The sequence below is a fragment of the Cyprinodon tularosa genome, unplaced genomic scaffold, assembly GCF_016077235.1.
Source record: "Cyprinodon tularosa strain WSP-4 unplaced genomic scaffold, ASM1607723v1 ctg238, whole genome shotgun sequence".
Classification (NCBI taxonomy): domain Eukaryota; kingdom Metazoa; phylum Chordata; class Actinopteri; order Cyprinodontiformes; family Cyprinodontidae; genus Cyprinodon; species Cyprinodon tularosa.
This window is the reverse complement of record NW_024038890.1, coordinates 705466-729227: the sequence shown is the minus strand read 5'-3', so window position 1 is coordinate 729227 and position 23762 is coordinate 705466. Positions and strand designations below refer to the sequence as shown.

Genomic DNA, 23762 nt, shown 5'->3' with positions numbered 1-23762 from the left:
GCTCGGTCTTTCTCAACTACCTTAGGAGGTGTCTTCCATTTTGACCTTGGGACTTCCAGCCCATACTCATGGCAGATGCTCCTGTGCACTATGACAGCTACCTGGTTGTGGCGTTCCATGTATGCACTTCCTGCCTGCATTTTACACCCTGCTGTTATGTGCTGTATCGTTTCAGAGGTATATATATATATATATATATATATATATATATATATATATATATATATATATATATATATATATATATTAGCGATGGAACGGTTTATGAAAACCGTCCGAACCGTTCGGTTCGACAGTCTCAGTTCGGTTCGCGTGTGTTGCGTTCGGTTCCAGCGCTGCTCCTTTTTCTCATAGGCGAAGCGTTTACACTCCAGAGCAGAAGGTGGCGGTACTGCGACCAAAGCCAACCACCAGTAGTAAACAAGAAGAAGAAGAAGCAAAGCAGCGTAGCCGGGTGTAACAGAAAAAAATCAATTGTTGTGGAGAATTGTGTGGGTATGGCGAGTGGGAAAGAACAGGCAGGGCTTGATGTTAACCATTGCCCGATCGCCCGGGGCAAGTACTTTTTATTGTCGGGAGAGTAAAAATGTCATTACATTTGCCCGCCGGGCAAGTGCAATGATCGCAAAAAAAATTATTTAAGACTCAAAATTACTTTAAAATCACCGACATGAGCTGAAAACGACCCAGCCGGCGCCATTTTGTTGTTTTGTACACATTCAAAAAATTTAATGAATTGCAATTACTTTTAATGATTTGCGGAAACCATGGATCATTTCCGCATGTTTTGCTGCTTTGAATTTAATCATCTCGCGCATGCCCTCTACGATCTACAAGGACGGGAGCGGACGGGAGCGGATTTTTTCATTAATTTCATTGTATATGTTTATTGTTTCGGTGTAACAATAAACATATACCGAACCGCGCCGAAAACCGTGACCACGAAACCAGGAACCGAACCGAACCGTGGATTTATCATATTGTCATATCCTAGTGAAGATAGACTAGACCTGCCACTGGTTATCAAAAAGCATATATATATTTAATTGCATTTTAGGGCAGGCAAAGCAATACATTGTAATTTCAAAGCAAAAAAAAATAAATGATGTTAGTAACTTTGGCAAACAAGGATAACATTTTGAAAACCACTTACCGTTTCCTTCATAACGGCCTAAGTCCACTAGATGGCGGTATTGTAATTTTGATAACACCGGCTGCGTTGAAACCTCAGAGAAGAAGAAATAAAGCCTGTAATAAAATTAGCTATTGAATTTATCATATTTTTTAAAGTTTAATTTTCCTAATTTCCTTATTTGATAAACAAAAACAGTAATTTTAATTTAAAATAAGACAAAATATGTTAAATTCTTGAATTATTCCGAAGATTAGCTTTATTTGAGTTTTTAGTAGATGATTGTTTAGCAGCTCATTGTTTTATTTTGATTTTCCCCATTATAAGGGATTATTCATTTTTTAATTTTAGGTAAATAAAATTAACATTTTCAAAAAACAAAATAAAATGTCAACTGGAACAGCATGTAATTTTATTAAAGTTTCACCTTATTCAGTGTAGAGCTGCAAGTGGCTGTTTGGTTCTGTGGCTCTATTAATATATTTTAATTAAATTATAAAATGTTGTCCTGTTTTTTGTTTAATCTTTTTTCTGTGCCCCCATGAAAACATATTGGCCCCAACCTGACCGCTCATAGTGAAGATGGACTAGACCTGCCACTGGTTATCAAAAAGCATAAATATATACATTTAATTGCATTTTAGGGCAGGAATATTAGGCAAAGCAATACATTGTAATTTCAAAGCAAAAAAAAAAAAAAATGATGTTAGTAACTTTGGCAAACAAGGATAACATTTTGAAAACCACTTACCGTTTCCTTCATAACGGCCTAAGTCAACTAGATGGCGGTATTGTAATTTTGATAACACCGGCTGCGTTGAAACCTCAGAGAAGAAGAAATAAAGCCTGTCCGGTGTTATGCCCAAAAGTGCATGCCTGCCGAAATATGCATCCCCAGTCGCGGGAGCGCGCCTCGCTCTGTTGAACTGCATATCGACGAGGAAAACGGATTAAAATATGTTCAATGGAGCTTAGGTTCTTATATTAACGATATAAAAACGTTTAAAAATACCTCTCGTGGGAAAAAAAACTTGTGGTTATTTCGCAGATTAATTTACAAAAGTACGGATTTTTTTGAACAACATTAAATCCAAAGATTTTGACCATGGTACGGCTGATTTATTTGTTGTGGTCTCTTGCTATTTACACACAACACTAAACCGTGATAGCCGAAGTGAGTTTTGAGTTTGCAAAGCTTTCTCTTAAGTGGAAAATCAAACGCGCACCTACAAAGCACAGCGTTCACAGACCAGTGAGATGCGTTCGCTGCGCGTCATTCAGCTATGGTGCATTCAGGAGCATTGGAACATTTTAAACTTACAAGAATGAGGCATAAAACAGAACTGTATTTTTACTGAACTGTATTGTATTTTTTTTTTTTTTGTTTGTTTATGCACATCTGCTAGCTTTTTATTCTAAAAAATCTATAATATTACAGCAGCAATTTATCAAAGTTTTTCAAAATCCTGTTTAAAAGCTCCAAATGGGGCTTCAGATCATATGAAGCAACAATTGCACTGTCATTGTTTTACAGGGCAGTATTTGCATTTGCTGATCCTTGTACTTAATTACTGATGAATATACAGGAATACAGATGTACAAGTGTCAACTCCTCTGAGATAGCAGGGGATGGAATTTTTGGCAAGGACCTGCCAAAAAATGCATCCCCCTTGTTTTTAACTTAAAAATTGTCCCACACACATGAAATTCACACTGGTAGCTCAGCACACATGTGGAAGCAGGTAGAATTTGTCACATCAGCTACAAGTGTATATTTCTGGAAAAAAGCAGGGGATGCAATATTTGGCAAAGACCTGCCAAAAAATGCATCCCCCTTGTTTTTAACCTAAGGACCTGCCAAAAAATGCATCCCCCTTGTTTTTAACTTAAAAATTGTCCCACACACATGAAATTCACACTGGTAGCTCAGCACACATGTGGAAGCAGGAAGAAATTGAAACATCAGCTACAAATCTATATTTCTGGAAAAAAACAGGGGATGCAATTTTTGGCAAAGACCAGCAAAAAATGCATCCCCCTTGTTTTTAACCTAAGGACCTGCCAAAAATGGCATCCCCTGCTTTTTTCCAGAAATATAGATTTGTAGCTAATGTTTCAATTTCTACCTGCTTCCACATGTGTGCTGAGCTACCAGTGTGAAATTCATGTGTGTGTGACAATCTTTAAGTTAAAAACAAGGGGGATGCATTTTTTGGCTGGTCCTTGCCAAAAATTGCATCCCCTGCTTTTATCCAGAAATATAGATTTGTAGCTGATGTTTCAATTTCTACCTGCTTCCACGTGTGTGCTGAGCTACCAGTGTGAATTTCATGTGTGTGGGACAATCTTTAAGTTAAAAACAAGGGGGATGCATTTTTTGGCAGGTCCTTAGGTTAAAAACAAGCGGGATGCATTTTTTGTCAGGTCTTTGCCAAAAATTGCATCCCCTGCTTTTTTCCAGAAATATAGATTTGTAGCTGATGTTTCAATTTCTACCTGCTTCCACATGTGTGCTGAGCTACCAGTGTGAATTTCATGTGTGTGGGACAATGTTTAAGTTAAAAACAAGGGGGATGCATTTTTTGGCAGGTCCTTAGGTTAAAAACAAGGGGGATGCATTTTTTGGCAGGTCTTTACCAAAAATTGCATCCCCTGCTTTTTTCCAGAAATATAGATTTGTAGCTGATGTTTCAATTTCTACCTGCTTCCACATGTGTGCTGAGCTACCAGTGTGAATTTCATGTGTGTGGGACAATCTTTAAGTTAAAAACAAGGGGGATGCATTTTTTGGCAGGTCCTTGCCAAAAATTCCATCCCCTGCTATCTCAGAGGAGTTGACACTTGTACATCTGTATTCCTGTATATTCATCAGTAATTAAGTACAAGGATCAGCAAATGCAAATACTGCCCTGTAAAACAATGACAGTGCAATTGTTGCTTCATACTATCTGAAGCCCCATTTGGAGCTTTTAAACAGGATTTTGAAAAACATTGATAAATTGCTGCTGTAATATTATAGATTTTTTAGAATAAAAAGCTAGCAGATGTGCATAAACAAACAAAAAAAAAAAAAATACAATACAGTTCAGTAAAAATACAGTTCTGTTTTATGCCTCATTCTTGTAAGTTTAAAATGTTCTAATGCTCCTGAATGCACCATAGCTGAATGACGCGCAGCGAACGCATCTCACTGGTCTGTGAACGCTGTGCTTTGTAGGTGCGCGTTTGATTTTCCACTTAAGAAAAAGCTTTGCAAACTCAAAACTCACTTCGGCTATCACGGTTTAGTGTTGTGTGTAAATAGCAAGAGACCACAACAAATAAATCAGCCGTACCATGGTCAAAATCTTTGGATTTAATGTTGTTCAAAAAATCCATACTTTTGTAAATTAATCTGCCAAATAACCACAACTTTTTTCCCACGAGAGGTATTTTTAAACGTTTTTATATCATTAATATAAGAACCTAAGCTCCATTGAACATATTTTAATCCGTTTTCCTCGTCGATATGCAGTTCAACAGAGCGAGGCGCGCTCCCGCGACTGGGGATGCATATTTCGGCAGGCATGCACTTTTGGGCATAACACCGGCTGGTTAACCGTAAAAGGGGGATGGCCGTTGTGGATCTAGCACCTGGCAACCCTCTCAGCTCGAGCCCAGCACTGTAAACAAGCGGAGGACCCTCAGCGTTTAGCTAAAGCTACAAGACCCAACGTTCCTCTCTGTACGTGTAAAAATACCTTTTGTTTCAGCTTCAGAGCTTCTCGTTATCATCTTTTTTAGTTCCAACACCTTAAATAATGCTGACACGTAATATAAACGTGTTTTAAAGTCATGTGTGAAGCAGATGCCGAGCTAGCCCGCTAGCTAACCAAGTATTAGCTGTCAGTTTTGCCAGTGGTCTGTGTGTGAATTTCTTTCTACATAGGTTGTGATTATATCCAAAAGATAATTAAAATACATGTTTAAATAGATGATAAAAGGAGTGTTTTATTTTACGTAAGCCGGGATAACGTTACTGTCTGTAACTGAGCTGCGCAGAGAAGCAATAAAACAGCAATATGCAGCTAGCCTTATAAGGCTGCCACCTAATACATCCCACAGAGATCACCTTCACTAACCTTGACCTTTCCATCTTTGTTTCTCATATTGCAGGACAAACAGTTGAAGTTCACTTGAAACCCACCATTTAATGTAAATACCTACCCATGGACCAGTGCAGTGTCTTCTCCACCCCAGTATCACTATTGGAAGTGCAACATGAATGACAAACTAGTCTTCTTGGGCTTGTTGTACTTTGTCCAGGGCATCCCCTATGGTCTCCAGTCCTCTCTGCTTCCTGTATACCTGCGTGGAGCTGGACACTCTCTTACACGCATTGGTTTCACCAAAATCCTCTACTTTCCCTGGGTGCTTAAGGTACTCTGGGCCCCTTTAGTTGACCGTGTGGGCACCAAGCGTCGCTGGCTGGTGGGGACAGTGTCTGGGCTTGCACTGACATGCCTCTCCAGTGCTGCCCTGGCTCCAGAAGCACACATCTGGGGAGTGGCTGGAACTCTGCTTGCCATGAACACCTTCGCCTCAGTACAAGACATTGCTGTAGACGGGGCTGCTGTTGGGTTGTTGAAAGGACGCGGGGAGCTTGGACTGGGCAATACAGCCCAGGTTGTGGGATATAAAGCTGGATCAGTGTTTGCTGGTGGGGGGCTCCTTGCTGTGATTGATGTAGCTGGATGGAGCTGGATGTTTATGCTGCTGACATTTGTGTATGCAGGCGTAGCTCTGTTTGTGTGGGGGGCCCCTGTGCTGGACGATGAGAATGTGAAACAGGCAGATGGCAGCAGGAGGGTTGGGCAGGGAGCGGAGGCTGTGAGGCCATGGAGGGTATGGAGAAAGCTGATGGCAGTACCTGGTACACCTTGGACAATCCTGTATGTCCTTACATACAAACTAGGTAAGTCTAACGATGATGCAAACACTTTTAACCTATTAAACAATTACACTGTTATATATCAATTACTTTTTTTATTGAGTGATTTAGACAACTTTCATTGTCATTTTGTTTACACAGTCTATACAAAACAAAATTGTTTTGTATAGCTTTCAGACAGTTAATGAACAGTAGCTTATTTCATCAAGTGCAGCAGTGATCAAATGTAAACAGTGTGGGAGAACAAAAAACACATGGTGGAAAAAATGCATTGATATGGAAGTTCAGAGCATTGCGAGACAAATATATATGGTGCAAGTATGCATCATGGCTCAGCATTTAAACTTGCTATGAAAAAACATCCCAAAATGATCAGTATTTCGCCTTTTATATTATTAATGGTACTTATTAGGGGAGTGGTGGCCAAGTGGTTAGGGCATTCCAGAATCCAGAGGTTCCGAGTTCAAGCCCCACTCCCACAGATTGCCACTCTGGGTCCCTGAGCAAAAGACCCTTAACCCCACGCGGCTGCCCACTTTCCAAATGCAGAGACTTCATTTCATTACTCTGTACTTGTGATAGTTTAATGACATAAAAAAAAAAAGCTGGAGCTGGACTTGGAGGAAAATCTTAACACCATCTTTACATAATCAGTATACATATGCAAAACATTTTCAATCTTAAAGCACAAATCCATTTGCTGAGTTAGAAAATACTCTTAAAACAATAATGCTAGAGAAAATAATTGTAATTTACCACAGCTATCCTGGGGCTTGCAGGTGGAGCAGTGGTTAGTGCGCACTTCACATGTATGGAGGCCTTAGTGCTTAACGCGGCCAACCTGGGTTCGAATCAGTCCTGTGGTCCATTGCCACATGTCTCTCCCCGTCTCGTATACTCCCTTTCCTGTCAGCCTACTCTCAAAAAAAACAAGCAAACCTGGTTTGAAAGCATCTGGTATTTGTGAACTGGCAAAAAACTATTAACATATCCAGGCTCTTTTTTTTTTAATTATTTTTAAGACTCTTTCAACATCTTAATTGATGGAAGTAACATCTCTGAACTGTGTCTTAGGTGGAACTTTTTGTTCATTTTTCAAACCCTAAAACATTGAGGTCTAATTTAACATGGTAAACAGTATGTACTTAGATCAGTCTTTCTGTGACAATGAATATATATATATATATTTTTTTTTTAAACTGTAAAATACAAAACCTGTTTTAATACTATACAATAAAATATCTCTCAGCGTGGCAGTGCCTTGAAAACTTCTTACCTGAAGTTTTGTTTGTAATAAAAAGTTTGTCTAAACTACTGTTTTAATGTTAAACATAGTAGATTATATCAGACGTGTCATGACAGCTGTGAATCAACCAAAACTGAGCTTTGCATTTCTGGCAAGTACATTTTTATACACACTAATGTAGTAAGTAAGTATTCAGTAAGTTAAGTATTTTCCACTTCTGTATCAGTACAGGGAAAAGTAACTACAATGTGGAAAATATTTATACTTTTTATGTTTCATTGTCTTGTCTTTATGACAGATGTCTGAATTTCTGAAAGCCAGTTGTTCCCATCACATTACATTACACATATTTATATAGAAATAAGACATACGTTCATCTGTTTATCATTTATCCATTGGGGTGGAACGGTTCACAAAATCCATGGTTCGGTTCACGGTTTTCGGTTCGGTATATGTTGATTGTTAGCCTGACATGTTGGTCATGTTGCTGTTAGCATAAACAAAACGTGTTGCACAATGCTTGCACACTTTTGCACTTTTATCCACAACTTTCTTTCCGCTGTCATCGTAGGTCACTCTAAATGCAAAGCAGTCCCATACAGCAGACCTATAAAGTGCTGCTGGTGCGTCTTCCAACTCCTATTCTTTCCCACTCGCCATACCCACACAATTCTCCACAACAACTGATCTTTTTTCTGCTACACCCGGCTACGCTGCTTCGCTTCTTCTTCTTGTTTACTACTGGCGGTTGGCTTTGGTCACAGTACCGCCACCTTCTGCTCTGGAGTGTAAACGCTCCGCCTATGAGAAAAAGGAGCAGCGCATGAACCGAACGAAACACACGCGAATCGAACCAAGACAGTCAAACCGAACGGACGGTTTTCATAAACCGTTCCATCCCTACTATCCATACATCTACTGAACGGTCTGTTTCCATCTTATCATCAGTCTGTTTATTCATCAGTTCCTCAGCTATCTGTTACATAAAACAACACTATCTGTATATCCACTTGTTCATCCTTTCATTGTTTTTGCAGATTTCCTTTGTAAAATCTGAGTAACTTGTTTTAATTTTAGAAGTGGTTTCAAAATTTGAACAATAAATCTGGAATTATAGGACAGGTTAGATATACATATCTAAAAAAACTGACATGAAAAATGTGTAATAATCCTTTTATCAGATGTGTATAAAACATTTGTGAATAAAATAATTTAAAGTTCAAGGTTTTATGTCTATGCTCAAATGTTTCAGAAGGCTACAAGAAAAGGTGAAGGATGGAAAATAAATGAGTAGGAGTACAGAAACATATTTAACTAAAAAGCTGTTTTTTTATCTGCTAGAGGAGCTATAGTGTGAATGCTAGGGAGTACAGACTTTGGTCTGATTAAGTAGATTTTTTTTTTCAAAACTTTAACTTTCTAATACTTAGAATGATGATAGAAAGTGGAATTTGGTGTTTCAGAATAAATTAAGGCTCTGTTTGTTTGTTTCTTGCATACCAAATCTTTTTTCTTTTTGTTTGACACCCTTTATTTTCATGAAAACAAATTACAATTGACAAAATATTCTTTTAAACAGCTGCTTTTATTCATTTCATTTGGTTGGTAGCGGTCCTAAATTTAAGGTGCAATTAAAACTGAACTCTTAGTCCTTCTCTTAAAGCAATTTAGGCGACCCTGCTCTTGTAAACGATGAAAATCTAACACACTGCTCGTAGTATCAACTAATATGTTTATCAGGTTGGGTACACATCTTAAAATAAAAAGTGAGGAATTGATGTTGCTCTGAAATATAGTAGCCGAGGAGTACATTCAGAAAAAGATATCAATATTTTTGAATACTAAATCTTCACAAACAGCAAATTCAATTAATCGCTACAATCTTTTTATGGCCAGACTCTAATAGAACGTTAGTTATAAAAAAAACAATCCAAGTTCCTTTTCATTTGATAACAGGTTGGCAAAAGATAGAAGTCTAAAGTTGTCCTATTGAAGTTAAGCTTAAGGGTTTGGTAGCGAGAGTAAAATATGACCAGAGTTTGGTTTTTGGTAGCAGAAGGGGATTATATAAGGATTAGTGTGTCTTTGTGTCTGTGGTGTTAATAAACTGAAATGGAAGAGACGATGTAGCTTGATGGTGTTTGTTTACATGTATGTATGATGGTGGGTGGTAAGAATATAATGCTCTCCGCACATTTGCATAGCCCTTGCCTGTGTATAGCCATGAATGTATACAGCTTTGTTTTATTTTAAAACTGTGCGTTCCCCCCCCCTCCCGAGTGTGGAGGGTGGCTCAGTAATCGGATAATACCCCACAGACAACACCACTAGACAAAATATGAGGACTGGCTGGACCCCCTAATCTGTCTAGGAGCAGCCCCCTGCACACAACTCTCTCTGATCCATGAGCTCACACATGAAGGTGCACAATACGCTACAAGATTACAACAGCTATCACTCTCATCATTGCCAGCATAGTTCATTGATTCTGAACACTCATCACTTTAAAGAAATTCCCTTTTTACTTATTATGAATTTCAATGAAGAGAGATGAATATATAGATGGATAGGCAGATGTTTTATATTAAGTTTGAAAGTGCAGCATATTTGCCAATGAGAGACAGTACTGTTTGCGTTTAAGGGGTATTTTTGTGCGAGACCGGTAATCTGTCTGCATGAACAGACGCCTTCCATAATAACAGACATATACAGGCACAAATACCCCTCTCCCCCATCTAGCGCTAATGAACTCTGGATTTGCTCTGCTTCCAACTCTGTGGCCAATCATTTGCAGCCTCGTGTCTAAATGGTGACCCTTGTGCCATCTGAGGCCACCAGCATGATGGGTGAACTGTCTGGGTAGCCTAATAGACTGGGGTGGGGGCAAGTAGAAATGGGAAATGAGCCAGGAAAAAGGCAAACAATACAGGCCTCAAGTTGCAATATATATACTCCCCAAATAATAGTCCTGTTTTCTCAAAACATAGTTGAGTTATATAAGATCACCTACGATAAGGCGTGGAGAGGTTTAAGACCCTCGAAGTATTACAAACTTATTTAAAGATATTGCGGTTTACCAATATTATGGCATTCACATGCAGAAAAGTAGCACATGTTTCAAGTCCTTTACCATTATATTCACTTTGAATAAGCTTGTCATTCACAGCTGGAAAGTCTTTCTGTCAAGTGACAGAAAAGTGAAGTAGCCTTATTTCAGTAAGTGAAAATTAATGCAGCAACAGTTGGGTCAGGAAAGCTCTGCAATCACTTTAAAACGAGTCAAAATTTGTCTTTAAATTTTAAGGAATTCTTTGGTTTCTTCAGGGGTTTTAATATGAATTCAAGCATAACCAATCTAAAGCATGAAATTCTCTATCAACAAGGTCTAAATTTCACCTTTGTATTTTTTTGCATCTTGGTTGAACTCCAGTAAAATCAAATATACTGCCTGTGGCTCCTCCACTTACTGAAGTTATACATTGGTTAAATTAAATGCTGACACATATTGCAATAACCAGTGTGTGCAATTTTAATATTGCAACTGTTTAATGTGTAATGATTGTAGGAATGTGCATTTCAAGTTTTATGAACTTGCATTTTACATGCACTTATAATTTTTAGCCACTTATACAGACTGTTGGTAGCAAATCGTTATACTGGCCAGACACAGATTATATTGGTTAAAGTGTCAAAGGTCAGGGAGTAGTTTTAAAGATAAGATATAGAGGACAGAGAAAGATGGTATATATTACCAAGGTATCATCACGGCAATATTTACCATATCTGCCACTGCATGACTTTCTATTATTTTTCTAATCTTGTGCAGACCCATCATTGAGATGTTATGCGTTTAACCTTCTGAGGTGTTGGTATTAAAGGGGGTCATAGAATGATTATATGGGGAATTTGGTGCTGGTCCTTAAGGTCTCTGAAGAGGATGTGTAACAGTGTTTTGGCTGAAAATAGCATATTTGCTGTTCTATGAGCCCTAATGCAGCCTGGTTAAAAGTCCTAGAATGAAACGGCAGGTTTTCTTCCATTTATGGTATGATCATGAATATTTAGATGAGCTGTGCGCTGAGCGAAGCTGCTGAGCAAAGACGCATCATAGCAACAAGCACTAACTCACTGAAACATCAAATTGTTGATATGGTAGGGTGACCAGACGTCCTCTTTGTCCCTGTTATGTCCTACTTGTCCTACTCTTACTCCTGGGGGGAATTTCAGAATCGTCCGGGATTTTGTTCGACTACAGTGCAGCGGAACCGAGCTGGCCATGCGGGGCTTCGTTTGGATTCGCCCGTTTTATGGTGGAAGTTTAGAATTGTGAGATTTGCAGAGAAAGGAGGATGTCGATGGGGTTTGAACTTCTCTGTACTAAGGTCTATGCAACACTAGAAGGAAAAATAAATAAATAATTAATGTGCCTGACGCACATAACACCAACTGAACTATCATTACTCATCTATGGCAATGTAAACTCTATTTTGCATTCAATGATGTTAGTATTGTGCATTATCTATGGTAAACTAGCGTACAGCAACCTTCTCACTGAAAAAGGTTAATTTTAAAGAAGTCGATTAAGTAAAAGTCTGTCTTGATTAAACAGTTTTTGTAAAATTTGTAAAAAGTATGCAAAATAGACAGTCATGAATTTTGGTTCCAGGTTTGAATTTGTTCAATCTAGCAATCGGTTGGCTTTAATAAGAGTCTTATTTTTTAAACTTTTACTTATTGGGGTGATAAAATAACCAGACAGTTTTTTTCCATCGCTTTGTTGTAAGATCCGGAGGTGTTGAGAAGTTGAAATACAAACAGTTTTTTTTTGTTTTTTTTTTTTCAACGAAGTTGAAACTTGATTTGAACTTGACAAGTTTTGAATTGTATGATCTCGAAAGGTAACTAAAAAAAGATTCAGGTCAACATTTTAAAGTAAGGAGGTGCTAAAAGAATGTAATTATAGTAAATTAAAATGTTTAGATTTTAGTTTTATTTTGAATAAGTTCTATGTTGCTGCTTAGGTAACTTTAAACATTTCTTGTGACCAATTACAAAATAACTTATGCTTCTAAATCTTTTGAGTTACTTAAAGTTAAAAAGTTTGTGGTTGGTTGACTGATTGTAGTGCCAGCCTTTTAAGCCCAGCTAGCTTAAAAAACTGCTCCTATAGCTTCCAATTGACTTCTCAAAATGTATTTCAGATTACATTTAATTCTAGTTAACCACACTGTGACATTAAGCATAGAGAGTGCGTTATTAACAATTATTATCAAAAACTCCCACAATCAAGGACATCAGTGTTCTTAAAATGACCATTAACATGTCATTTAATACACCATGCGGACTGCAGGTTAGGTAATAACCTTAAGGTGTTCCAGTATTGGCCAAATATATGGAAAATATGACTCAACTCAAACATATTAAAATTTAATTTGATATTTTTTTTTATCTAATAGTACACACTACATATTTAACATGAGTATAAAAATGATTGATGCAATAACAAATTAATGAGAATTGAGTTCTGCTCACAATCTTTCAGTTCACAGAATATATATATATATAAAGTTCTAATATAAACTGAACATCTGAAGTATTTTGATTTGATAGAGGACCCTACATTTTAAGATATATAATAGAGAAGTAAAGTAACAGGGTATTGGAGTGAAGACTAGGGAAGGAGATGAATAAATAAACATCCGCCACATGGTGCCTCGAGTAAGGCAGCGAGCAGAACGGCAATAGATGTAAACACATTTAGTCTTATTAATTGACATGATCACTTTAAATGTCTTCAGGTATAACGCAGTGTAATTATTTACCGTGGCTAAACTGCAATGAAGGCATGTTATGAACTATTGGACTGGCCTGCTTAATATACAGTCATATCTGCCTATGCCTATACTTTAAAAACAATAGTTTAAAAGCCATAGGCAGACGCAGACCTGCCTTATAGTTTAAAATCAGCATCTTTGATTAGTTAACACATTGCGCCGAGTCAAAAAAGTCAAGATTTTTCCAATATCAGATGCTTTGGCGGTGCTTAGGGTTAATTAGTGCTTAAAATCTCACAAGGCGCCGTGCTCAATGCCTGAAATGCTTTAAGATACACAATAAACTTGATCTGCGTCCACACTAGACTATTCATGTAAACCAGATGTCCCTGATGCTCAAAACGTGTTAGGTGTAAATGCAACGTGAGTCAGCATAAACTTTGTTAGTCCTTAAAGTAGAGGGCTTTGGTTTGTCCATCCACTTTTTAAGAGACTCTGATGGAAAAGTTTCCTCGCCAGTAGGGCTGAACAGTTTTGCCAAAAATCAATATTTTGATTATTTCCAACCAATACTGCGATTGCAATTTTATTGCAACAATCCTTTGGACTAATCAATCCTTTGACTCCAGGGTTTCAGCTTTTTCCTGAACTTGAAAGCCGGCTTGTCCAGATTCCAGTGTTACAGGACTTTACTGTAAAATTTGCACAAACAAGTTTAATGCTATTACTGCCACCTAAATGGTTGGAAGGAGATAGATTTGATTAGAAAATTGCAATTAAAAAAAAAAAATTTTGATTATATTGTAACCTGGATTTGATCTTTGAGCATGCCTTGTGACTCTGTACCCTGTCAAACTGAGATATTTGGGAGTCATCTTGGACCTGACAGTTGTACAAAGTGCCTTTTTTTGATTTATTTATTTGTTGTATTTATTTTGGTCACTTTTCTGGTCACTTTAGTTTATTCCTTGTCAGTATTTAATAACATAACCCAGGTCTCTTAAGTTATTTTTCTTTAAAACAATTCTGTTATGGTTAAAAAAGTTGGTTAAATAAAGATTTAATTCGAAGTCTGTGTTTGTGTTTTTTATTACAATGAAATCATTTAGCAATATTATAAAAAGTCCAGGCAGAGCTGCACATAAAATATGGTTTCAAATCTTTTCAATAATTATCGATATCGATCAATATGCATTTTTTTTTTTTATCGATAAGCTTTTTTTCTATATCGCCCAGCCCTAGTTTATCACTCTTTAAGCTGGACATACTGATCGAGGTCCTCTGGACCCACCACCCTTCATGTTTTGCTTCTCCAGAAACCTGGTTCAGGTAGATCCGCTATTGAAGGGGTTTAGCTTTCATTCTTGACATGCAGGGGGTGTAATCCAATCATCTGCATCAGGTGTGTTGATGTAGGTTCATATTTACAACATTCTGGGCAGAGACACAAGATATACAAGGATTAAAAAATTCAACAGTGGTTAAAAATCCCTCCTTGATTTGATGTATTCCATAAATAGTTGGTTAAATTATGAAACATAAGTACTTGAACTTATCAGTGAGTATTAATTGAAAAAAATATGGCTTGTTTATTAACAGTATGATAGAATAAAAAATTCCCTATGATTCTTTGTTTGTTTAGTTGAAAAAAATAAGGAAGGTCAGATAAAAGTCTTGTTTTGCATAGAGGGGTGATTTACCCACTCTTACTTCATGTTCTGGTTTGTTCTAAGTGTCATGGAGAACTTCTTGTGTCCAAGTGTGGGAAAAATGACTAATATGCATCAGATATTGTGAAATTTCATACATGCAGTTATTTTTTTTACTGTCCCCTGTGAACCTGAGGAACGAAACTGTGCAGGTGTATCCTTGTGGATCTTTCTTTGTATACGTGCACAGTGTGTTTTCCTTATACATGTTCAATGTATGAAGTCGTCTTTGTTTACCCTGTAATTGGCTGTAAGCGATGTTTTTCCCAGTATGACCATGTGTCCTCTGTGATCTCTCCTGCTCTGCCAGCTCTTTTGTTCAAGCTGCCACAGGAAGGTCAGATCCACACTCTTCTGTACTCGTTGACCTCACACCACCATCACAAACTTTTTATTTCCCCAGTGCACGCCTTAGGATAACTAGAACCCCTTTGCACACATATATATATATATATATATATATATATATATATATATATATATATATATATATATACACAGAGTTACACACTGCCTCAAAGCTAAATGTATCTGCATAAGATTTATTCAATGTGTTCCTTTTAAATCACTTCTATTAGGATTTAGATTTCCAGATAGTTTTTTAGTAAAGAGGCAAAATGTTATTTCTAAAGTCAGATTTTAGTAAACTGCCTAAGCAGGACATTCATACAATGTAATTTAAGGTTTGAAGTTTTATTTTAGTTGGACCTTTGTAATGTGCAATCTGATGATTATGATGAAGCCTTTGCAAAGGAAATAGTGACAAAAATAAACATTATAAAGCTTTGTAGAAAATATTCTTTACTTTTTGAAAAGATTTGGTTTATGGTGTCTTAATGTTTTGGATTAGATTAGGGCTGCAACTAACGATTATTTTGCATAAAATCTGTAGATTATTTTTTTGATTCATCGATTAATAATTCGACAGCCAAAGGTTCCTTGAAGAAGACCTTTTAATAGATTAAACCAGGTGAAACTGAAATTTTTCCTCTTGAGGAGTTCTTGATAAAGCATATTGAAATACATTTTTGTTATCTTAAATGCAATTTTTTTTTTTTACGATCTTGGTATAATTATTACTGCTCTAATTGGGTTGCTCTTTCAGCTAAAGGCATGTTTTATAGTCTCTGTACTTCAGTTAAGGATTCATCGATTACTAAATTAGTTGATGATTTTTTTCAATATTCGATTGTTTGAGCCCTAGATTAGATGAATTCTTGGACTTTTTGGTGATGTACTGCTAGAGGTGCCACCTGTGGATGATTAATTTCCCATCTGGGAAACAAAGGTTTTATCTTTATGGCTGCGTTTGGAAATAATGGTCTTCCTGTTCTGAATCCAGGCATGGATTTGCTATTTGACTAGAAATGCAACTTGAAATGATTTTTCTAAGTTCTTGTTGCAAAATGATTAAATAAATTGCTCTTTAGCTAATCTCTGTCCTTACAATTTTTTTTTACCATCACAAAGCTTTTAAATAACCAGGATAAACAAAACACCCCCTTCCTAATGGTTGTCTCCCTCTTAACGGTAAATAGTTTTGTCTGTCTGTGCTGTCTGTAAACACAGTTTTCTTTGAGCCTGCCATCCCTCCTCTGTTTCCTCTTCACTAACCTCCTAACAATGTCTCTGTTCAGCTGCCCCCCCCCCTGCTCCCGCTAGTCTGTCTGCAGCGATCTTCATCGCTGACTGTTGTCCTTACTCTTGCATCATGTTTTGTTCATGTTTTCCTCTTCATGACTGTGTGTTCCTTGTTTTTTCCTTCCCATAAGTATTATTTTCCTAGTTGACCTATTGTTGTTGATATTAATTTACAACTTCTTTTCTTTCACAGTTGCCCTTTTTTATTTGTTTTCCTCCCCTTCCTTTATCGTTTACGATATCATTTGATTTTTGGGATAGTTGTTGCTCTGAGGATATTTATAAAAACAGATTCTCTGCCCGGTTGGATTTGGCTTCTTATTAAACAACTGCTGCCTTTGCAAAGACATAATTGGGTGAAGATAATGTTGTAAAAAACTGGAGTTTGGAGCTAAACAGTCCAACATCATAAAATATTATCTAAATCAGGGGTCTTCAACGTTTTCCAGGCCAAGGACCCCCAACCTGATGGATAGATGGAGCAGGGGACCCCCTAATTATATGTATGGTATGAAATTGTGTTATATAAAACTGGTCCTATAGTCACTCTATTACATATGGAGTAATGTAACGAAAGTAATTTCACTCTGGGATTATTAAAGTATTTCTGATTATGATTCCTCGTTAATGGGACAGGTGTTGTGAATGAAACGGTGTCCAGCTTGAAAGAGCTCCTGTGTGTCGCTGAATGTGTGCAATGATGACTGAAAGACATCTTCTGCCTCCATTTATCTGTTTACTACAGTGTTAATGTGTATTTAAAGACATTTCAATTAGTGGGAAAAAATTGCAGGTGGGGATATAAAAAAAAAAAGTCTAATAAACCAAAACTTTCACGACCCCCATACAGTACTTCTGTGGACCCCCTAGGGGTTGTGGACCCCCTGTTGAACACCTCCGGTCTAAATTACCATGGACTAATAGCATTATTTAGCTTTTACTCTTTAAATTAGCCCTTGGTACGGCATTTTCAAATTCAGTATGTTTGTTGACAGACGGTTGTTGAAGCTCAAAAGACAAAACTGAGCGTTTTTGCTTTAATCCTTTAAAGCCTGATCCAAGAATAAAACAAAACAGAAAATTACTTTTTTGGTTTGAATTCCTTATTTGCCTTTTTAACAAAATATTTAAAAAGAAAAAACAGACATTTTTGATATTAATAATTTATTACCATGCGATAAGTCAAGATTAATTTTTGTGCAGTCTTCTACTGGCTGTTATCAGGTATATCTGATTGTGTACAATAGGATTTTGAGCAAAGTTTTTACCATTAAATTATGCAAAAGGTGTCACGCAAAACATTTCAGAAACCGTATGTATCAAATACGATACACTTGGCATTATAGGGTTAAAATATTACGCTTTTCTGTTATTTCTAGTAAATCTTGATCTTTGTCATTCTCTTTAAGCCTAAGTAAGACTCAGTATGACTCTAGACTCAGTTTTTCTTTTTTCTTCTTCTCTAATCATCTCTGTTTACATCGCTGAAACCAAAAATGGCTCACTTTGGGTCTTATATCCTCAGCAACAGTGAATAATGTTAGATATGGTAGCGCTTTGCATGGTGTCTTCACTGTTTAGTTTTGCAGCATAATAGTAGAAAGAGTTTATTTGAAACTATATTTCTAATAAATGGGGAAGTTATGGTAAAGATTGTTCAATCTAAGCTGAAAGCGGTAAATATTTTCTTTTTATTCATACTTCAAATACTACTGAAGTCATTAGCTATCAACATGAATCTTTGTTCAACTTATTTTCTAATCATTTTCATTTTTTTCAAGCATGTGAGGGATTGCTTTTGACTTGATGAGTCGATGCAATCAACTGGTTTTCCTTTGATAGAAAACTTTGAATCCATTAGACTGTATGATCTGGTGTAAAGTGCCTTGAGATGACGTGTTGTATATAAATAAACTGAATTGAATTGAGTTGAATTTTCTGTTAGGGATTAAACTCACTACTGATAATATATTTGGTCTCTTATTCCCATTATTTATTTATATTTGCTTACTCTACATTCTCCAATCTATTAATCAAGCAGATCCCATAACAATAAGAAAAACCCTCTTGATCCTGCGGCGGTTGCTGTTCTTCACTTTCTTTTGTCTCTGACTTTATCACGACAAAAAAGGAAACACACTTGTGTGTCTGAAGGCAAATGTCCTGTCTGATTGGGTAACTTAACATTTATGAGAGACTTTCATGGCACAGTCAGTCCCGTCTGTATGTTGAGCATGTGTAATCTGCCAGCAGTAACACATGAGTGACAGAAGTGAGAGACGAGCGTTTGCTACAGAGAGAATCCACGCTCCCTCCCCAGGTTTCAGGAAGGTTGTCACACCATTGTTATAGCGGTGACACTCTAATTCTGCTGCTGCACACTCAATCACTGAGAGTCTGTTTCATCTGTCTTTTTTCCTTCTCTTTCTCTATTTTTGTTTGTCTCCTGGCTGACTGAGTGAGTGAGTCGTTGGTTGTGTTGCGTCGTCTTTGACAGCAATCTGGGAACCAAGCTGTCACTCATGCAGCTCCTTGGTCCCACTGTCTTTCTGAAGTCAGTCTCCATTAATATAATAATGCTGTGTAGTCGACACCACTGAATATTTTACTGTAATGTTCCGTAGAACATTACCCCCACACTCAACGCCACACAGAAGAAAGTGGTACTGCCTGACGGAAACTTTTTATTTTGACTGAAAGGTCTTTGTGAGGTCTGTTTCATCTGTAGAAGTTTCTGTGTTTTTTTTTTGTGTTTTCTCTTTTGAGCTTTAGGAAAAGTGCTAGGCCCCTGTTTGATTAAGTGGCTGAGGGTATTCTTTTTCTTGTCAGGCATCTATTATTGACACTTTTCAGGAATAGGCCTAGGTATGCCGCACATTAATGTGCCTCATCAAGCTGCAGCCGTCATCTCAGGAAAAACCACGTTATTCAGGTTTGCTGGCTAAACAGTTTCCTGAAACTTCCTAATTGTTATTTTTTTCAAATTGTTATTATGGATAAAAAATATTCCTTTTTTAAATGAGAAGGAAAATTTTCTACTATCTAATTATTGACCTGAAAAACCCAACGTTCTCGGCAGGAAGCTTTATTCAGAACTATTGTCTAACTTGTTCTACAGGTGAGCAGGGTGCCGTCACCATGTTTCCTCTTTTTCTCCTGGATCACCACATGACAGCCAGGGAGCTCGGTTTCTGGAACGGCGTGGTCGCCATGGGCTTCTCCATCTGTGGGTCCTCTCTGGGAGGTCTTCTGCTCGCCCAGTTCAGGTAGGCTTCATCCGCAGGAAAAACATACTCTTGTATAGCATAATAATTATATTTTTAACAATATTTTGTGAAAGCTGTATTAAATACTGACTATAAAAATGTTTCTCCCACAATATTAAACTAGATATGTTTATACAATATAACAAAATAGTAACCTATTAGGTTACTGAATTAAACAGAAAGATGAAAAAAGTATTTGAAACATCTATTATTTCAAATATACAGCGATGTAAAACAGGATACGTCGCCGTTACATGTTCTATGCACAGGGGAACAGTCGATGCTGCTTCGTCACGCAGCACCTCTAAATGAGCGCTACGTAGGGGATAACCTAAAGTGTTTATGATTGTTTATATTTACAAACTAACCCCATAGATTGGTTTCAGTATCCTTGATGACCTCCTGAGTCAGGCTCTGGAAAATCTGTAACATTGAGTAGGGGAGGAGAGGCTAAAGTGTGATTTACCCGCCACATGCAGCTTTTCTCTCCATTCCGTGCAGCTGAAGGGGACTTGATTGGTCTTATAAGGTTCTCCTTTTGAGGCAAACTCTTTAAAATCACCCCAAGCCAACTGATGGGTTCATTGGAATTACTGAAAGCTGACATTACTGCTTCCAAAAAGTTTAATTTATTAATACTCTTAATACGGTATGTGGGACTCTGTTTTTGCATTTGTGGTTTGTTTTATTGTTCTTTTTTATATGGTTTTATTTGTTTTAATTTATTTTAACTTAACCTGATGTATCAATGTACAGCACTTTGTGGCAACTGTGATTGTTTTAAAGAGATTTATAAATAAAGTTGAGTTGAGAATACTACAAAAATGTCCACCAGAAGAGATGAGAAGTGATGGATCCAATAAAAAAGGAATAACATGCTTTCTTTCTTCAGATTGTTGTCTACTTTACCAGCATGACTAAATTAATTCATTTTGCAACTAATGATCGGTTAGAAGCAACCTTGTTATTTAAATATATTACATTTGTTAAGATTACAACACTTTAGTGAATTCAGAGTGACTTGGGGAGCGGTGGCCTAGTGGTTAGGGCATAGAACTTGGAATCCTGAGGTTCTGAGTTTGAGTCTGGGTCTCTGAGCAAAGACCCTTAAACCCACACTGCTCCCCGGGCGCCCCACAATGGCCGCCCACTACTCCCCAAGGGGATGCGTTAAATGCAGATGTAAGTTTCTCCAATGAGAGATCAATAAAGTTCAATTATTATTTCAAAAATCTCCTCTTTATTGCAGTATGGTTCTCCTCATTTACAACAGTCCACAAACTAAATTGACTGTAGAACATCGGCCCTCATAAAGCATGAGGTTAAAACAAAAGGCAAAATTAGAACTCAAAAAGACTAGATTTATGTAAAAATCAAAAGCAGAAAATATTACTTCCTGGAAGTAGTGTTTCCGGGAAATATCTGGCACAGACCAGTGATAAAACAGAAGAGATTTAAAAGCATTTATTAACTAAATAAAAGTAAATAGGCTAGTCACAAAGCCTCTTCTCCTGCATTGCTTCTCTTTCAAACACGAGTGATAATCCCCTTAGAAAGGAACAGCAATTCTTTCTAAGTAGACATTATCAATTAATCTAATTGAATAAAATTGAATCTAATAAACCATTAATTGACAAATAATTGTAAGTCAATTATTTGTTTAGATCCTTGATATACATCCACAATTGAACTTGATCTGAACCTATTGTTTGTTTAACACTAACACTTTAGTAGCGTTCAGTATTTGTTCATTCTTAGGATGTAGTGATGACATCAAAGTTAAGGTACAGATGAAAACTAAGATTTCAGTAACTAAGCCTAAACGTTTTTATATGATATAGTATGTGTCTGCTGTTGTTATGTAAATTGTAATAATCATCGTTACTTTCTTTCTAGTCTTATTCATCATGCAGATTTTCCCTTTCCCTTTTTCTTTGTCGCAGTTGCTTCACTTTCTGTGTACTAACGTGCTTGCATGTGTATGACTGTGTTTTTGTTCCTTTCTGACTCTGGGTGTGTACGGTAATTTAAGTAAACATTGCCTTGTTTGAGAGCTCAGGGACCCCCTATGTGGCGTGTGGTGTGAGAACAGCATGAACAGAAAAACCTTTACGCACACTAAGATGCACACATAAAAAAATCACACACACCCCTCAGAGACAATATAGATGTAGCTGAATGCAGCTATCAGGTTTCCAAATGCTTATATCCTTCTAAGGCTGTAAAAGCATGGAAACCTCTTAATAGCCTCTATGCCTATTACCAACACCTGACTGTTTTAAAATGAAAATGAGGATTTATTTAAGCTTCCTATTAAACTAGACTTGAATCAGTTTGTCCAGTACCAGTCCCACTTAGGAGTTGACAATGCTGTCATTTACTTGCTGCAACGAGCCCATTTGCATCTGCATGGTGGAGGAGGCACTGTGAGGATCACTTTCTTTGATTTCTCCAGTGCTTTCAACACCATTCAGCCTCTGCTGCTGGGTGAGAAGCTGCGGGTGATGGGTGTCGACGACACAAGGATCTCCTGGATTACTGACTACTTGACAGACAGGCCACAGTTTGTCCGTCTGGGCAGTGTCCTGTCTGATGTGGTGGTCAGTGATACAGGGGCTCCACAGGGAACTGCGCTCTCTCCCTTCCTCTTCACCGTATACACCACTGACTTTCAGTACAATTCTGAGTCATGTCACCTGCAGAAGTTTTCTGATGACTCAGCTGTTGTAGGGTGTATAAGAGAGGGAGTGGAGGGGGAGTACAGGACACTGGTGGACAACTTTGTGGAGTGGTCCGAACAGAACCACCTGAGGCTGAATGTCAACAAGACCAGAGAGATGGTGATTGACTTCAGGTGAGAGAAGAGGTCTTCACAGCCACTACGGATTAGGGGGGAGGTGGTGGAGGAGGTGGAGGACTATAGATACTTGGGAGTGATAATTGACAATAGACTGGACTGGAGGTCTAACTCTGAGGCTGTGTACAAGAAGGGGATGAGCAGACTCTATTTCTTGAGGAAGCTGAGATCCTTCAATGTGTGCAGCAAGATGTTGGAGATCTTTTACCAGTCTGTTGTTGCCAGCACCATTTTCTTTGCTGCTGTGTGTTGGGGCAGCAGCATTAGAGCCAGCGACACCAACAGACTTGATAAAATCATCAGGAGGGCTGGTTCTGTACTTGGACTCAGGCTGGAGTCTTTTGAGACTGTGGTGGAGAGGAGAACGCTGAATAAACTCTTATCCATCATTGATCAGCACCCTCTCCACCACACAGTGGTCAGACAGCGAAGCACCTTTTCTCACAGGCTGCTCCAGCTCCGCTGTCGAAGGGACAGATACAGGAAATCTTTCCTACCATATGCCATCACATTGTACAATAAAAAATAAACTCTTGTTTCAGCATACAGTAACCAGCACTGTACTGTACTGCACTCCATATTTTAATACTTATTTATAATCTGTTCACTGCACCTCAGGACTGTTCATGCACCCTTATAATGTAAATACGTGTGGATGTTATGTTATTTTTACTTTTTCTTATCTTATTGTGTTGTGACTGTCACTATGTGTAAAGCTGCTGCTACACTGCAATTTCCCAGCTTGGGATAAATAAAGTACATCTATCTATCTATCTATCTATCTATCTATCTATCTATCTATCTATCTATCTATCTATCTATCTATCTATCTATCTATCTATCTATCTATCTATCTATCTATCTATCTATCTATCTATCTATCTATCTATCTATCTATCTATCTATCTATCTATCTATCTATCTATCTATCTATCTATCTATCTATCTATCTATCTATCTATCTATCTATCTATCTATCTATCTATCTATCTATCTATCTATCTATCTATCTATCTATCTATCTATCTATCTATCTATCTATCTATCTATCTATCTATCTATCTATCTATCTATCTATCTATCTATCTATCTATCTATCTATCTATCTATCTATCTATCTATCTATCTATCTATCTATCTATCTATCTATCTATCTATCTATCTATCTATCTATCTATCTATCTATCTATCTATCTATCTATCTATC

The 23762-nt window shown here is 37.4% G+C and overlaps 2 protein-coding genes across 2 annotated transcripts in view; one reads left to right on the top strand and one right to left on the bottom strand.

The window, feature by feature from the left end:
- si:dkey-96l17.6 (kinesin-like protein KIN-14E) overlaps positions 1–4746 on the bottom strand; it is a 31640-nt gene extending 26894 nt beyond the window's left edge. The window contains exons 1-3 of the mRNA XM_038287252.1: positions 4723–4746; positions 1884–1986; positions 1154–1226 (exon numbers count right to left, since the gene is read on the bottom strand). Coding sequence (XP_038143180.1) covers positions 1154–1226; positions 1884–1895 — 85 coding nt within the window. The 5' untranslated portion in view covers positions 1896–1986; positions 4723–4746. The remainder of the gene's footprint in view (positions 1–1153; positions 1227–1883; positions 1987–4722) is intronic.
- The window catches only part of mfsd3 (major facilitator superfamily domain containing 3), a 38670-nt gene continuing 19626 nt past the window's right edge, over positions 4719–23762 (top strand). The window contains exons 1-3 of the mRNA XM_038287255.1: positions 4719–4856; positions 5288–6086; positions 19551–19698. Coding sequence (XP_038143183.1) covers positions 5393–6086; positions 19551–19698 — 842 coding nt within the window. The 5' untranslated portion in view covers positions 4719–4856; positions 5288–5392. The remainder of the gene's footprint in view (positions 4857–5287; positions 6087–19550; positions 19699–23762) is intronic.